General features: G+C 36.2%; 1 protein-coding gene across 3 annotated transcripts in view; it reads right to left on the reverse strand.

Moving 5' to 3' along the window:
• Positions 1-909: 909 nt before the first annotated feature.
• The window catches only part of SLC12A5 (solute carrier family 12 member 5), a 62,548-nt gene continuing 45,263 nt past the window's right edge, over positions 910-18,194 (reverse strand). For 2 of the 3 annotated variants that reach the window (XM_072111996.1, XM_072111998.1), the window contains 18 exons: positions 17,939-18,103; positions 13,856-13,954; positions 13,252-13,309; positions 12,957-13,131; positions 10,604-10,722; positions 10,331-10,429; positions 9,332-9,451; positions 8,641-8,745; positions 8,395-8,563; positions 8,114-8,309; positions 7,850-8,019; positions 6,816-6,947; positions 5,970-6,077; positions 4,929-5,051; positions 4,668-4,846; positions 3,111-3,125; positions 2,886-3,019; positions 910-1,827 (listed from right to left, as the gene is read on the reverse strand). In XM_072111996.1, coding sequence (XP_071968097.1) covers positions 1,736-1,827; positions 2,886-3,019; positions 3,111-3,125; positions 4,668-4,846; positions 4,929-5,051; positions 5,970-6,077; positions 6,816-6,947; positions 7,850-8,019; positions 8,114-8,309; positions 8,395-8,563; positions 8,641-8,745; positions 9,332-9,451; positions 10,331-10,429; positions 10,604-10,722; positions 12,957-13,131; positions 13,252-13,309; positions 13,856-13,954; positions 17,939-18,103 — 2,258 coding nt within the window. In that variant the 3' untranslated portion in view covers positions 910-1,735. The remainder of the gene's footprint in view (positions 1,828-2,885; positions 3,020-3,110; positions 3,126-4,667; positions 4,847-4,928; positions 5,052-5,969; positions 6,078-6,815; positions 6,948-7,849; positions 8,020-8,113; positions 8,310-8,394; positions 8,564-8,640; positions 8,746-9,331; positions 9,452-10,330; positions 10,430-10,603; positions 10,723-12,956; positions 13,132-13,251; positions 13,310-13,855; positions 13,955-17,938; positions 18,104-18,194) is intronic. The other variant, XM_072111997.1, reaches the window with a different exon arrangement.

Here is an 18,194-nt window from a genome sequence, read left to right on the forward strand (position 1 = left end):
GGAGCTTGAGCTATAACAGTTATAAAAATATTGACTGAATGTGCTACACATGAGAAAATGAATAGAACTCTGCAGTACATGCTTACTCTACATTTTAAATTCACTTTTGCTTTAAACAGTAGAACTCTGCATTCTGAATAAATCTCTGTTAATATATTTATATAGTTTAAAAAATATATATATGTACACGGGCGAGTGCTCTGTAAGGCCTCCGCCACATACAGCTTAAAGTCACAGCACTATTGACATGGCACTGTTAAACGTTCAAACACCTAAAATGTGTACGGTGGTGTTTTTGTTGTTTTTTTAAATTTTTAAATATATATATATATATTGGGAGTGCTGAACTCACAGCACTTTTACTACTACTATGAAACAAAAGGAACAAACCATGTCACGCATAAATGAAAATGTTAAAGCCCAACAAAAGTTTCAACTGCTTTATGTTTTACTGTTTTGGAAGACCGGTTCCTAAAGTTTTTAAGTACAGATTAAAAAGTTCTGCTTTTTTGAAAGTGCTCTAATGTTACCGGCCTTGTACAATTTATTTTTTTTTTTAAATTGGAGTGTATTTTGGATCGCGATAATATATACTATTTTTAATTAGTGTAACGGTGAAGGACAAAGGAAACGAGCACAAAAATCACATCTGAACAATGACTGGGATAGTGTGAAATGAACTATACATAAGCGATCTATCCTAGGCCATGCAATCTCAGACTGTGGATGCAAGTCACAGTCTCCAGAAGGCCCCCTGACGTCCCTGCTACCGATTCTGCACAAACTGTTGCCCCAGTTGCCTCGTTTCAGATTTGTACTCGCTGCACCACTCTCCTGGCACAGTTCCTCAGAGACATTACAAGAAAGCAGTGGGTAGAGGAAAATTAAAAGGCAGAAACAATTGTTCAATTGTTTTTTTTTTTGTCTTTTTTTTTTTTTTTTGCATCAGATTATTATTGCAACATGCTCCTCGGCATCAGACAATATGTTAACAGCCCTTGCTCAATTTCCTGCACAGCTGAGTGGTCCTCTTAATATCTCGTTTGGCCTCTTCTGCACTTTGGCTCTGCTCTTCCTTTTCAGGGGCATATGCAGTCTGAATAAGACAATGTACGTTGTTTTTCTTTCTGCGGTTACCCCAAATACCGACAGATCAGATTGCTGAAGCCGAGGAGAAAATAGCGGCTGTCAAGAAAAGGGTGTAGAGGGAGGAACATTTGGAACGGTAAAGCATGCTGGTGAATACCCCCTCTCTCCCTTATCTTGTCACACCAATACTTTAGTAATGACTCGTGTCTTTGACACTGGTAGATGAAAATGATCTTCTTATTTCTGCTAGCACAACCCACAAGTTCTCCAAGTCTGTGTTCAGGGAGAAATTAGTGTAACGGTGGATCACAGGATGCACAGAGGGGCCAGTATCTATAGCATCTTAAGCAGTGCGGCTCAGTTTAAGAAACATATATAGACTTATGTAAAGATTTGTATATAAACATCATCAGTGGCACGCTGATGAAGCTATGAGGAACAGTTGCACTTGTGCTGGAATGGAAGATCTGGTGCTGCAGTTCACATGTGAGGGCATTAAAGGGAAATGGTGGAAGCAAGTGAAGTTTCTGAGCACTGACCATATGCCTCCCCCCCATCTCTCCTGATTCCTATTACTTTTGCAATGTGGAGAGAGGTTTGAAGACTCCAGCTAAGTGCAGCAAAAACTTCATCCAGTTTCTGGTATTCAAGAATAGATGGTAATGACCTCACGTCCTCCTCCACGAACCAACATAACCCGGTCCAGGTGTTCTGTGAGGACTTCTAAAAACTCCATATCTGGTCGCAGAAGTTAAGGAAAAAATAAGCAGTTTAACAGTGAATCATAATGGCTCAAGACCTGACATAAACTTCAACCCCATATCTCTGGAAACCAAGAAGGATATTTACAAAAGATAGCATTGAAAAAGTTATTTCCAGGAGGCAATTCATTATTCCATTGGCATAAAAGAATATCCTGAAATCATATTGTTCGTTATAATAGACCATGAATTTTAGATTGTGGTATTCTGACTCTCTAGATAGATCCCTTTTTATCAACTTTTTAAGGCTGGGTTGGTGCTAATGCTTTTTCCAAAATTTTTAAGAACTTGCTAGTGGAAAGAGTGTTCTGGGTATTGCAACACAGGGCAATAGAAAAAGGTTCAACCAATGTACACAATGAAGAGAAGATTTTGACACCATTCAAGCCCGAGATGAAAAATAAATAGAATAAGTAGTCTATAATAATTACCAATAAAAATAATAGTCATTGAGTGGTCTGTACAACTTAGTCCATCGGACTAATTTTCTATGCTTTGGTGGTGACCATAGAGAGCGGTTTGCAGACCAGGAAATATGGCCGACAAACTCTGTTTTGCAGTCTTAATAGCTCTTGTTCAGCCTCTCCAATCATAACTTTTTGAACTAACTAGATTTCTTTTCCATTAAAAAGCCTTCTACAGATGAAAAACTCAGACACGAACTAACCAGACTCCTGGTTTTGTAACATAAAGAAGATTTTTTGACTAAAAGATATTACTGTAGGATTCTAGGATTTTAATGCTGATGACCTATCCTTAGGAAAGATTATCTATGCCATATCGGTGGGGGGGGTCAAATTTTCATCATTTTGAAGGGCTTCATTGGCCAAGCACAGCGGCCTTCATAGATCTGAATCTTATAAAGGGAACGAGACCAAGATAATTCTAGCACCGAGCACAGCCACTACAGAATGTATGGCACTTTGTACGACCAAGTGCCACAGACTCTTCGAACTAAAGGGCTAGGATATGCTTTACTCTAGAAATTATCCAGAATGGGGTATTTTAATATATATTTTTTCCAGACAAGGATACAGTTTTCATCTCCTTTCCTATTACGAGGTGGACCAGGCATATTGAGTAGAACAAGTTTTGCATCATGAGATTTCTTGACTATAACTTCATTAAGCTTCACAGCTGTATGCATCCTGCGGACATTGGACTGGTTCCTGGGTAAAAGGAAATCCGATATTTAGCAAAAATGTACAATTCTATCAGTTTTATTGATATTAACGGACATATTTACAAAAATAGACTTACAAGTTCTCCCATTCTCTGAGTGCAGGAAAAATAGAAATACTTAAGGATTAGTGGAGAATAAAATAAAATCTTCATATTATCAATATGCAGACTTCCAAATATTCTTTAAAAATAATAACTTGACCAGACACAATGTAAATTTTTTCCACACATTCTATCTATGGCTTGAACTCTTTTTTTTTTTTGTTTGTTTTTCAGGTTACTGACGTGATTTTTATTGGTTTTATGTTCATATTTAATTTCAATTTGAATTTTAGGCGGGAAAAAATGTTTAAAAAAATCATTGAAGATGACGCTTCACTTAAGTCAAGAAAATACTTTGTTTAAATGTCCTCTTTTCTTTTAAAGCTATTTTATTCCTAAAGTAGTTAGAATGTATTGTTATCCATATTTCTGTGGATTTGAGCCATTTTGAAATATTTTTTTTAAAAGGGTTTATTTAAAACAATAAACATCTTAGACTCTTCCAGTTTGCGCTATCATATGTCACTTCCAGGTTGCTGTTAACAGACACCTCAGTGAACCCACTAAAGCACGAGATTAATGCTATAGCAAATGCGAGATAGTTGTCAGGAGGGCAATGCCGACATATGTAAACAAACAGTGACCTGTCAGTGATGGACAATGACACGGGTGAATAGGACAACCCCCCTCAGCCATATGTAGCTTTTTTAAAAATCACAGTCAACCCACTCAAGTCATTGGAAAGAGGAAACTTATATTTTATAATTTAGTCCGTTCATCTAAATGGGCAAGCCAATGGGATATTGACATTCTCATAGACTTCTTGCTCAAGCTAGAGAGCCTTTACGATCTGTATAGCTAAAAAACGCATCACAGGATAGAAGCAAAAGGAGCAAAATGCAAAGCAAAGTGGATTGTAGAGGAATATCCAGACCTACAAATTAACTGGATATTTATGATGAAGAACAGTTTCGTGAAGTGCATTTTACAGGGAAAATTTTACTTGGAACTCAAGAAATGAAGAATGGCTAGCTAAGATGTTACTCTGTGTGAGACAATCCCACAGAAATAATTTATTAAAAAAAAAAATTAAAACATACCTACGATATATCATATCAAATAAAATGTGAGGAATAATTTTAATGGTGGGAGGAGACAGATTTGAGCTCAACGAAGTGGAGGGGGATGAGTAAGGTTTATTGTGCATGTTATTGATGACAGGTTCGTTTTAAAGACTCCTAGTTAAAAGTGACCTCTGTGGAAACTGTGACCTCTGGTGAAGCGCCCTGGATTCTGGGAATTTACTCAACTTTACCTCAAGGCTGCACTGATCAACTGTAAGAGTTGATTAAGGTCTCTAAGAAACTTTTACTGTTCACTCCATTTAAACCCAGTTGTCTCGGGCACAAAAGAAAAATAATTTGTCTGGAGTTGCACTTATAAAATATACCTGTCCTGACTTGTATACAAATTCAAATTAAGAGAAAACCTACACAACCCATCCTGTGTATAACTCAGGGACTGCCTAGTATAAGAACAGTAATACTATGGAAGCTATACTAATGAGTATATCTACTAATGCTCTTTACTTACGGTTTCATGTTGAAAAAATCTTTAATTCCTTCTGGAGTACTTGGACTTTTGCTTTTATTTTTGTCTGCTGTAAACTTGTCCTTCGTCCAGGTAAGATGCACCCTGTCTTGAATTGTGTCTGCTTCCTCTGGTGGAGATTGCGGTGTACTTGTTGCATTTTCCTCATGTATTAATTTTACCTGAATGTTAAGGAAATTTGTCATCAGGGAATGACAACGAAAGGAGATGTGCTCAAGGGCAAGGTAACATATCCAATTTTACCTCTTCTTCAGGCTTTTCCTCACAATCTCCCACTTGCTCTTCTGGAACACTTAGATGCAGCCGAGAATTTGTAGGGTTCTTACGTCTTATTGAACCACGTGATTCATCCGTAATGCTCTGAATCTGTGTTAGAAGGAAATTACATGTAGATCACATCTTATATTTACCATGACTTTTAATCTTAAATGAGAACTTATCTACTCTCCTTAATGTGACCCCTTATTAACTGCCCTCTCAGAATTTTACGTTGGTCATTAAGAGTACTTTCTTTAACGTAATGTTCTTCTGTGGCGCTACGTCAAAAGGGGTTTGCAGGACACCGGGTCCTACTCGTGCTGGGGCTTGGCTGGATTATTACTGTATGCGTATGACCCAGAGAAAAGTTATGTTATTTATGTTTGATGATAAACACAGACAATTTTTATTAGGAAAAACTTCAGCAAGGGGTAATAAAAGTTCACCAGAAGGGTATATGAAATCCAAAATTGTGCTATTAACAACTACATTGCATCCTCAAAAAATCAAGACCCTATACAACTATGATGACAGAAAAAAATGTTAAGGCTTGTTGAAGGAATTGTCAAAAATAAAGAAAAGCGACCTGGGCGTTAAAATGGAAAACAGATCCGATGATAAGGAAATACCTGTATTTTTATGAAACAACAGTCCTGAATAAGTTTTTCTTAGAACTGACAATTGTCTCATTCTTCTAAATATTTATGAATAAATTGACAACCATGTTTTTTCATGCACCTCTTGCAGCAAAGTGTGAGATCTGATTGAACAATTTGAAACCATATGGGAACACAACCCCTTAACTGATAACACCCAGTTGTCAATGTGCTATATATCTCTAGGAAGAATCACAAGGTATTGCAAATAAATAGATATGATACAGCTATTTGTATCTCATTTAGATATATATGTCAGAAGAACTTTGCTGAAGGAATTGTAAAAAAAAAAAAAAAATTGGTCTTTACAAATAGATGTAAAACAGTGTCTGCATAATCCTAAACGTAATAAAAAATAGTGTGTATTCACCTCCCTTTCCCGTTCTGTTTTTGTCAAATGCATTTGTTTAAGGATTTGAGATCGTTGCTCCATGACTAGAGTCTTCTCATACGTGTATGCTGATATGTCACTGTCGTGCTAGAGAAAAGGAGAATAAATGGTAAAAGGCAGCCTCAATAGTACAAAAGTGATGACATGGTATGGATTGTAAAGTAACATGAATTCTGTATTATTGATAATATAATGTAGACATGGAGAATACAGAGGAGAATACAGAGAGAAAGAGAGACTGGACATCTACTTCATACATTACATGCCTATATACATGCCTATATCATTCAGGGTGAAGGTGATGTGTTAAAGTAGAAGGACAGGAGTGGGCTGCAAATTCAGGAATGAGTCATTAATAACGATTTATTAACTATACAATTATTCCCTCTGTATTATGAAGTGTTCTGCACTGTAACTGTGTGACAGGAGCCTAATCATCATCAGTAACTATTGATTTTGAAAAGTTTGCTACTGAAGGTCACCATGAGATCACATGGCCAAAATGAAGACGAAGATCATATATCTGAATTATATATTGTGGATATGAGGACAGAATTCAAGAAGAAATGAAGTTACTGAAGTGTTTTATTAAGTTTTTATATTTTGATTTGCACAAGAAGTCATTTTATCTTGTTATCTACAGTGTCATGACTTACAGTACCCAAGGTCATCTAAATTGGGTTGGGTATGCTGGAATTGGATGATAAATGTTCCAATATGTATGGCCATACTATGTGCTATGTACTGCTTGTACTATTGTTACCAAATTAAATGCATTCTTCAAATATAACTGTCCAGCATGTTATGTCGTTTGTCAAAACTTACCATTTCTACTACTTCAATTTCCGCATTGATTCTTAGGTGGTATAAGAAGGTGGTTAGATCCTTCTTCATCTGGATACTGTTGTCATCCATTTGAGCCACTGTAAAAATCCGCATTGTACATCTCTTCCAAACCTTAGTAGATGGGAGGTAACAATTAATATCTTATTTTTATGGAGTTATAGCTGTAGGTTGTTTGGTGTATTATCTGTTTTATTATATTTCATGTTTCCAACATGTATTGCCATATCATCTGTACTAAACATGGATGTTTGAGGGCAGATTTGTTAGCAATTTGTTGACAATTGCAATTCGAAATTATGCCAAAAGAAAACCTTAAAAAATGTAAAATGCCCCATGCCACATTTATCAAGCGTTATAGACAGTTTTTAGACACTTTTACAACTTTTTAGACAAAAGGGAATCAACCTTGTCAAACAGCAGCATGAATCTTCCTGGCAATTGGATGTTACGTTGCTGATTTATTATCTTTACTGAAATACTTATATTTCTTTTACTGTTGAACTACAATAAAGCCTTATTTATAGCAACCAGAACTTTTTTTTTGTTTAGAGAGATTTAGCACTGTCATTTCTAAATTTCTATTCTAGGTTAAACAAATGGTCAAAATTAACTGATTCCTTTTTTTTTTTTTTTAAATCAAATAAACTTTATTTAAGCTGATACATATAGAACTTTGATTGCTTAGTATCAATACTAGAGTTTGTGCTATCAACCAGAATCGGTAAAGACCAAAGTAATTTTCAAAGATATGGGCTCTTTTATAGAAGATCTTTTTGTAGAGGAAGAAAAATCAATCAGTATTTTCTCACTATCCTTTCAATGCTCCCCAATCTCCAGTAGGAAATAAGAAGCTTTTCACATCTGTTTTAAATGCTTACACATTTACATTCTTAATACCTTGTATATATTTTTAATCTTAAGATTTTTGTTCATTTAAAAACTTAATTTTAATTTAATGTATGGAAAATGAAGAACTAATAGTTGTGACGTGTAAATTAACATCAGCTGATTACCTTATGGTGACGAAGAAGGAATGGCAAGAGCATCAGCATACCACCATCGTGGACCACCCACCACACATCAATATTTCCTTCAGTAAATCTTTCCTGGTTTCCGGGGAACATTGCCACATTCTTGGCAACAATCAAAGCCAAATGAGCAGCAGTAGTTTCCCTTACAAGTTCTGGAATGATAAAAAATAATTGTATATGATTGCAAAATGGGTTTTGTTAAGTATTAATAAATAACACAAATATTATTTTAAAGTGAAGTAATACCAATGAAGTTTCTCCATGTCTGATGGTCCTCCTTCTGTCTCCAGTTACGTGGCCAACCAACCAGGACGGTGTTATGTTGCAGACCTCCAAGGCCACTGGACTGAATGAGATGAGAAATTCCGTCCCGGATATTGGAAGAGATAACAACCTGGCAAAAACCTTTTACCTTTTCAGCTTCCATAAGCCTACGTAGAGACTAAAATAAAATGATACAAAGCATGAATTCTAAAACATTATACACCACATTTTTGGTGTATGTAAAAATAAGGCATGCTATTTACCTCTTCAGCACGTTGAGATTGGGGATGATTTTCCAAGTATGTTCCTTCAAGCACAGAGCCAACAATGGTCAATCCTTTACCTGCCTTCAGCTGAGTAGTTAATGAAAGGAGTTGGGGATGAACAACATTCTGGTCTTGATCCACTCGAACCAGAACAAGACACTGAGGCCTAAAACAAAAATTGAAAAATCATAAAAGATGAAAAAAGGCTTTAAAATATTTGAAAGCAATGGTTCACATAGATACCTCCAATTTTTAGTATGTGGCGGACCCTCCTCTAATCTCAGGAGAGCATATCGAGCAGCACTGAGTGACAGTCCACGAATTCCATCTCCCCATTCCTTTTCAGCCCTATACATAGAAATTTGATACAATATGTGTTAGATTACATGAAAACGTTAAAACAAAAGTATTTTAGTGAATATAAGTAGCATTTACACATGCATCTGGATCATCTAAAGGATGACAAATTAGCTTTCAAGTTAATATGAAGACAGAAAAATACATCATTGAACATTGGCGGTGCAAGCTCCCTGATTTAGCATCTGTGGTTTTATTGGCAAAAGCTTTTGGATTAGGCCTTCAAAAAGGTGACTTTGTAAATAAGTGAGCTGAAAATCAAAAGGAAAAAAATTCTAGGGTCTTCTAAGACCTAAACTGAGTGGGTTTGGCCATCCTCTTGTAATGCTAATTTTTAGAAGTCCAGAAGATGCAACATCCCCAGTGTGATAATGAACTAAAGATACTTCTCTACTAAAGTCTTGGTTGAAAAAAACACACTTTCTAGGAAGGCAACATGGGCTTATAAAAAGAAAAGTTACACAAAATTGGGTTAGAATTGTGAAATCTGACCTAAGTCCATACCAAATATGCATGGGCTAAATGCTTCAGTAACTATAACAATGCAACACCATCTTCAGCTGTTTTACATACTCACCCACGGTACTCAATGTATTTGTAGATGAGACCAGCAACCAACATGGCCACAAGAGCGTAATACCAAGAGCAGATAAACATCAAAGATAGACAAAGGCTCATGCCAAGGAACGAAAGAGTCCTGCAAAAGAGAGAAAATGTAAATTTTGACAGAAAAGGACATTCCTTAAAGTGAACATGCTGTTTTCTATGCAATCAACATGAGGAGGAAGCTAAACAGATTGAGGGGCATGTATGTCAGATTTGTGTATATTTTGTTACATTTATAAAAGTGGCTTAGACAGCTCGGTAAATGGGTTTTATTTTCACATATTAGGGTACTTCTTTTCCTGTTCTTTTGTGTCCCACTAGGAGATCTGAGTTTGTATGCAACTGTTTACTCATTTCCTAAATTGGATTTTAACTTTTTTCTTTTTATAATTCCTTTTTATTTGGATTTTAACATTTGAATTCAAATAATAAATCACAAGATTTTTAAGTAAACTATATAGTGGGTTGTTGCATGCCAAGAAAAAGCACAAATCCCAAGGTGTGACAAATCTATAGCACTAACATAACCTCAATTGTTCATATACCACTTCTCATTTTATAGCAATATATTATATGCAATATAACTTGTGTATCCATACAGATAAAATGTCACTGGGCAAGAGGATGGCCACTTCTCTCTTTAGGCCAAAACCAGCTGATTTTGGTCAGTAAATTGCCAGGTATATTGAATATTTTCCAACAAAATGATATGTAAAGCGCTACGGTATGATAATGGTGCTATATAAATAAAGATTATTATTAATTAAATTATATATTTTTTCCTCAATAATAAAAAAACTTCTAAAACAGTTAAGTATTTCTTCGATTTTTTATATTGTCATTGCATTTTGTTTCATAGTATTTAAGTTATTAGCAAGACTTGAGTTGGAATATGTAGATTTTTAACATAAAGGATGTATAAAACCAACCACAGCACATGTTTTCATATATCTGCCAGGGCCTCACTTACCAGTGGTAATATTTGAAGCGAGGCCTCCAGTTGGGAGTCCTGAGCAATGTCTGGACTGCACAGGCCAAATTAACAAACAAGTAACACATCAAGAAAAACCTGCAGACACAGCAATAGAGAAAAGAAAGGAACTAGAAAGTTAGAAGCGAACACAGAGAAATGAGATTAAGGCTGGTGGAAGTGCAATTAAAAGGAAAGAATCTGAGATTGATGTTAATAAAAAGTATTTTCAAAAAGTAATTTAAAGATTTAATATGTAATAAATGAACGTACATGGAAAGAATTGGAGCAACTTCATCCAGGGATGCTATAAGGATGCCAATCTCACAGATGCAGGCTGTCAGCAATAAAGCCCATGTGGGTTCTCCGTTTGCCTTCCCATGACCAAAAACCTGTGTAGAAAACATGTTCAATATTGTAATTGCAGTGATAACAAACACAATGGCCTAGATATTATTGTGGTTTTTTTTGTCTAAGTTTACATGAAAGAAATGTCTTTGGAGCTTGCACATGTATATATTATGTGTTTGCGCCACTATCGTGTCACGGTTGCATTTAGACCGACACTTTAGAAACCTGTGCCCCAGAAGGGGCGCGTGGTAGCGCTTTTTAGTAGTTTCCGACAGATGTATGCCTAGAATGTAACAGAACTGTGTAACAGCATGAAGCACCAAGAACAACTGTGACAACTGTGTCACATCCTGAAAACAGACCATAATAACTAAGAGCCTAAAACGCTACTAAATAATGTGGCGCAACAATGAGAGAAACTGGTAAATCAGATTCCAGGGTACTGTCCAGGAAATACAGTACGGACCAAAAGTTTGGACACACCTTCTCATTCAAAGAGTTTTCTGTATTTTCAGGACTACGAAAATTGTAGATTCATGCTAAAGGCATCAAAATTATATGGAATTATATACTTAACAAACAAGTGTGAAACAACAGAAAATATGTCCTATATTCTAGGTTCTTCAAATTTTCCACCTTTTTCTTTGATTACTGCTTTGCACACAGTACTTTATACTTTTGGCATTGGAAAGTCGAAAAAAGTATTTAAAGCCAAGTAAAGATGCCTCATTACCATGCAGTGATAAAGGGGCTTATGTTACCATCCGGTAGAAACACAGCGCGTATAAGAAATTATTCCTTTTTCAAATGACCCCAATATACATAGAAAATACAGCAAGAATCGGGCAAAAATGGAGGGTCACGAACAGACTGCCAGCCTGCACACTAAATCTCCTGATCCACCACTAGGACAGGGGATGTGCAGTTCAACTTGAAGCATTGCGTACAGCAAGTTTCTCAACTTCTGCATGCCCCTATATGCCCTATTTACGCCAATCTAGGCTAAAGAACGGCGGACATCAGCATTGATCCCTCTGAAGAGTCAGGTGACAAAATGCGTCCGGGAAGGTGGCGCTGACAGGGGGCATGCATTTTGTGACAAGGACAGATGTGGTCTGCCCTTGTAAGGGCTGGAGTTAAAGGGGTCCTTTTAGCGACAGGTTAGTTCTAAGTGCCCCTTACACCCACCCACTGAGCTGGAGACGCCTGAATCATGGTAGGAGATGACCATTTATTCACATCTGATTTGATGGGCGCTTAGGCTCTTACAGTTACCGCAGACATACACTTCCGCTTGTTAACCGATTAGGATAACGTCTGTTTCCGCATCTTTTTGCACGTATTATCATCAATTGTATTTCAGTGCCATTTTTATGATATTCATGAATAAAAGTTACATTTTAGCACTTTAACCCTCCATTTTTCCCCGATTCATGCTGTATTTTACCATCCGGTAGATCTTGATACCATTTACATTAAAGCACATGAACCTACATAGAGTTACATAAATCAAATATTTATGGGATGTGTGTTTGGATAAACAATTTTTCCATCCATTTAAGAAAAACATCAGTGCAAGACTAATACTAATATGTGTAAAAAAGGATTAAGAGTTCCCAAATGGCTACTTCAAACCCCAGATCCATAAAGATTTTGTAGGAGGATTTTAAATGTGTAGACTAGAGACCACCACTAAACATCTGGTTTGATAGAAATTAAAGCGGTTGGACACTTTTCAATAAATCTGTTCCATTAGACATGTCTTTGCCTGTACCTGTGTCTTTGCCTCCTTCGAGAGCTTGAGAACTCTTTTAACCATGCTGCCCTCTGCATACATATATATATATATATATATATATATATATATATATATATATATATATACTGACCTTCCTGTTACTTATTGCTACTGTCTGTATTTATGGCATTACCCACTGTATTTCTTTCTCGCATAGTCCATCTTACAGACACAGGAAGAATGGAGGGAGTTGTCATATTCTCCTGCTGCAGCTCCTGCTATTCATCTGTGCTCAAATATGTGAGCAAAGAGTCATGGAGAGTTTGCAGACAGCACAAACATAAGTATCAGGAATGCTGAATCACTTGACAAATGTTAAGGGATTATTAACACAGTTATGGTACATGGGTAATTTATGTAAAAGAGTGTCTAAACCTTTTAATACTGAATAAGTATTTTTGGCTTTCCAAATAAAATCCACCCCATGAGAAACACTATGATACTTATAAAATGTATAACTTTATAAAGTATACTTACTCTCAGGAAAGGCACAATACCATCTCTTGATATCGCTTGTAAGAGACGTGGGGCTCCTGTCAAGCTTTGCAAACCAGCTCCACAGGTAGAGAAGAAAGACCCAAACACAATGACCCAGGGAGAAGGCCAGGCCAATGTCCCCACCACTAAGTTTCCATTAACAGCTTCTCCAAATCTGCAAGTCAGTAACATAAAGTTCAAAATCACGTCTTCAGAGTTTAGTATATATCACACTGCGACTATACAGTAATACTTAGGGAGGGGGCATCTACAAAAAATATCCTTGGGTACTCACTTGTCACGCAAAACGACACCTTCAATGCAGGCACCAAACAGAATTACAGATGAAATATCTGGTCAATTGTCAAGGGCAAACAGACAGAACCTCCAAAATCAGGGACCGGTCAAAAAGGTGTTTATAAGACTGATTTACCGCTAGCAGAGTGTTTGTTTCTTTTTTAGTTTATTATTTGGAGACTTTTAATTCTTAATGAAATCCCATTTAATGAGAATCTCAAGTTGAGGAATTGTTTTATAGGATACATTTTGTAATCTACTCAATACTGGAAAAGCTTTGTATAGATTATAAATGAAATACAGACGGTCCCCTACTTAAGAACACCCGACTTACCCAACTTAGCCGGCTGCTACAAAAAAACATTTATAACAGTTATCTAAGGGCGTTTGTAATGAAGCTTTATTGTTAATCCTGGTTCTTATGACAACCCAACATTTTTCAAATCCAATTGCAATACAGACCAAAAAAAATGTTGACTGGGGTTAAAATTACAAAATATTCACTTCCGACTTACATACAAATTAAACTTAAGTACAAACCTAAAGAACCTATCTTGTACGTAACTCGAGGATTGCCTGTACTGACTATTTGTTAAGGATACATACAAAAGATGTAGTAGCAATAGCCATTATTGTGCCGACGGGAATAGATTTTTGTGCATCTCGGAGATCTCCGGACCTGTTAGAACCAGCCATTATTCCTGTGTGATTGAAAAAAAAATGTGATGACTGAATGTAATTACTCAGATGCCATATATAAGGTGGAGCAGTATAAAGAATGTCTAATGACAATGCTATTACCATGTTTCACACTCCCACCTTCCCGCTTACACTTCCATGCATTTATCACCCTTATCTATAGACCTATTTATTTGGAAGTGAGAATACATTCGGTCTTGACACTGTTGATTTACTTTAGACTTTTTTTAGTTTGCCACATTTTAATTAATTCGGTGAATGTGGCATTTCACAAAACATGATTTTTACAGTGCAAAAGGAGGGGATATTTGCCAATTTCCGCTAAAGCTATTATCTATTATAGTCCTATATTTATGTGCTTGTTTTCTCATTGCTTTTAGGCGCTCACTTTCAAGGAATTTGCTTATTGAATCACTACACAGACGTGATAACATGGGTCCTCATTAAAGCTCAATTATCTCAAACTGTGAAAAGTGATTAAAAATATTGTCGGGCTGAATATTCCAATGCTCAAATTACATCCTCCTACAGACACTCCTCACCTAATCAGGGAGGAGGCAGGTGAAGTAGACGCTTGATGTGAGTCACCGTATGCAGATAAGAAAGAAATACAGGTTGGGTTGCCCCATCCTTTAAAATATGTAGAGAAACTGTATTTTTCAGACTATAAGGTGCACAAAAAATCCTTTGATTTTCTCAGAAAACAAAGGTGCGCCTTATAGTCCAGTGGTTATAAATGAACCATACTTACAGACAACAGCTGCCTTAACCCCTTCCCGACATTTGACGTACTATTACTGCATGGCGGGAGGTGCGTTCCCGCAAAATGCAGTAATAGTACGTCAAGCTTCTGGCGCTGGCTCCTGAACGGAGCCGGCGCCAGAAGCTGCGGGTGTCGGCTATATATTATATTTCTCCGATCGCGGGTGTTAACCCCTAACACGCCGCGGTTGCGCTGACCGCGGCGTGTCAGGGGCATTTTCGCTGGAATCGGACCAGTATTATACTGTATACAATAGTATACTGTATTACACTGTATTAGGTGAAGAATAGCTTGAACAAGTGATCAATGGATCACTTGTTCAAGCTAACCTGTAAAAGTAAAGAAAAAAGGTAAAAAAACACTAATAACACACTTTTGAATAAAAATAATTAATTAAATAAAGTTAAAGTCCCCCTAAACACATACATTCCCTATACACATCTAATAAAGTGAAAAAACCTGAAAATTTCCAAAATACCCCACATATTTGGTATCGCCGCGTCCGTAACAATCTGTACAATAAGTCAGAAACATTATTGGACCGGTATGGTGAACGCCGTAATAACAAAACGCGAAAAACTCGCCAAAAATGTCAATTTTCATAAAATCCCTTCACAAAAATGTTTCAAAAAGTGATAAAAAAAAAGTTATGTGCACCAAAATGGTACCACTGAAAAGGACAACTCAACACGTAAAAAATAAGCCCTAAACTAGCTCTGTCAACAAAAAAATATTAAAGTTATATCTCCGAAAAGATGGCGATGCAAAAACAAAGGAGATTTTCTTTATATTTGTTTTTTTCCTGTAAAATATATAAAAAACTATATAAATGAGGTATCACCGTAATCGTAGTGATCTAGAGAATAAAAATATTATAGTATTTTTAGTGTATGCTGTACAACCCCCAAAATATACAAAAAAAAGGAACCCAAAATTGACAATTTTCTTTTCCTCCATACATTAAAGAGTTAATAAAATCTCATCAAAAAGCTACAGACCCACTAAAATGAAGTATTTGTAAAGTGCATCTCATGTCGCAAAAAATAAGTCCTTATATGTCCAAATTGCCCAAAAAATAAAGATTGTATAGCCAATAAAAAGGGACAAGGCATAATCTGCTCTGAATGGCGCAGCTCCCCCCCCCATGCCCTGGCGTGTGCCCATACAGCAGGTTACCACCACATATGGGGTATTACTATACACGGGAGAGATTGGGTATCAAATTTTGTGGAGCGTTTTGGTATTTTATCCACTGAGAATTTGTACATTTTATGAAAAACACATTAATTTAGTAAAAAAAAATAAAAAATTCAAAATTGCATCCGATTTTGTTTTCACCCCTGTAAACCAATTAAAGGGTTAACAAACTTCATAAAAGTTGTTTTGCGTACGTTGAGGGGTGTAGTTTCTATAATGGGGTAATTTATGGGATTTTACTTTTATTTAGGCCTCTCAAAGTGACTTCAAACCTGAGCAGGTCCCTCAATAGCAGGATTTTGCTTTTTTTATGAAAATGTGAAAAATCGCACCTAACGTTCAAAGCCCCACAACATCCTACAAAAATGATAGTATGTATAAAAAACCACGGAGGTATAAAGTAGACATTTGGTGAATGTTAGTTATTATGTTTTCTGGTGTTATGACTCATGTGTGGAAAAAGTAGAAGATTTTGAATTTCGAAAATTGAGAATTTTTCCAAATTTTCACCAAATATCTGATTTTCTCATAAATAAATGCAAAACATAACACCAAAATTTTGTAACTAACATGAAGTACAATGTGTCACGAGAAAACAATTTCAAAATCACTTGGATATGTTAAAGTGTTTCGAAGTTATAACCACTTATAGTGACACAGGGCAGATTTGAAAAAATGGGCCGTGTCAGGAAGGTGAAAAGTGGCTTCAGCGTTAAGGGGTTAAACAGTGCACGGGTCTGCCACCTGCTGGTCATTCATCCTTATAATTAGGTGCGCCTTATAATCTGGTACGCCTTATATACGAACCTAGATGTTTTAGCAGGCATTTATTGATGGTGCGCCTTATAATCCGGTGCGCCTTAAAGCCCAAAAAATAGGATAGTCTAATACTAATCTAAAATTTCACAATAAGTTGACTCTCTAAACATGATATATTATACTAGAATTATGTCTATGTTCTTACACGTAAATACGTAAAAATTTTTAAACTTAAAGATGTGGACTCAAAATTTTATCCTTATCTTTCTTGGTAGGAAGTTGGCTTGGGAACATTTTGCACCAAACCTTAAGCCGGTCTTGAAATAAATGCCAATTCAAGAAAATGTGGAAGGACAATGGCCAGTTTTTAGCTCCTATCTGTCTAAAATTTAACCATAGCCAACTGTATAGTAAAATGTCTATTCATCTCATGATTCAAACATCATTTTGAATCATCTGCCGAGAGACAGTTCTGTTCTTGATTCTTGTCCTATATTTTTGCTTTAGCACCTGCTTATCTTATGTTTTGGCCCCACCAAGGAGCCATCAGAGTCTTCTTCTCAGGACTTTTAGTAAAAACATTCTGCCTCCCTGGAGACAGTATGAGAAATAATATGTAAAGTTCATCTGCATATTTTAGGAAAGTGAATTTATGGGGAGATATTCAAGCTGGCCTATAGCATTGCAGTATTTTATCACCTTTTCCCACCCCTATGAAGCTGATTTTCTGTGTTTTATATATGTGGCTGCACATTAATAAAGTTTGTGCATTTTCTAAGAGACTGGTGTGTCTTGGTTTCTGCTCTCATCTCGGTACCAGTCTAAAAAGGGTTAATTCGAAAGTCATCTTTGAGTCCTAGATAAAGATCTTTTAAACAACTCTTGAACCATTGTTTAGATTCTTTATAGAATCAATACTTTAATGGATTCATCAACTATGTATTGTTCAGGTTTTTTACCTTGAACTGACTCCCTAGTTTGATCTGATATTACTTGCTGTAGAGCAGCACTTTCATGCTATTGTCCTTTGGTCTCATAACAATGGTACAGCTCGGAATTTTCAAATTCATTACTATACAATATATGATACTGTGCTTTGCATGCAGTGGAAAATGCAGACCCCATACTGATACTCATCAATCCTAAAGATAGTACTTCAATTTTATAGTTTCAGAAAACCCCTTTGAAAAGCAAGTTTTTCACCAAGAAACCGGAATACTCCTTAACTATAAAATGTATAATACAAAAAAAACCAGCTAATATTTACCTGTAACTGAGGGGAAATAAATTCCCACTAACAGTGTGAAATATGTTGCCATGTCGCTGAAGACATATGGCTGGTCCAAGTTGACTGGATCTCCAGAGGGAACGGAAACCAAACCACTTTTCTCCACCATAACACCTTTCTGTAAATAATTCGACCACACATTTTCTAAAGAGTTTTAGAAGGAAAAATAAGATTGAAGATTCAGGTTGACAGATTTTTAGATCCGACTCATGCATCAAATTTTTAATTTACACAA

Source organism: Engystomops pustulosus, chromosome 6 (genome assembly GCF_040894005.1).
Source record: "Engystomops pustulosus chromosome 6, aEngPut4.maternal, whole genome shotgun sequence".
Classification (NCBI taxonomy): domain Eukaryota; kingdom Metazoa; phylum Chordata; class Amphibia; order Anura; family Leptodactylidae; genus Engystomops; species Engystomops pustulosus.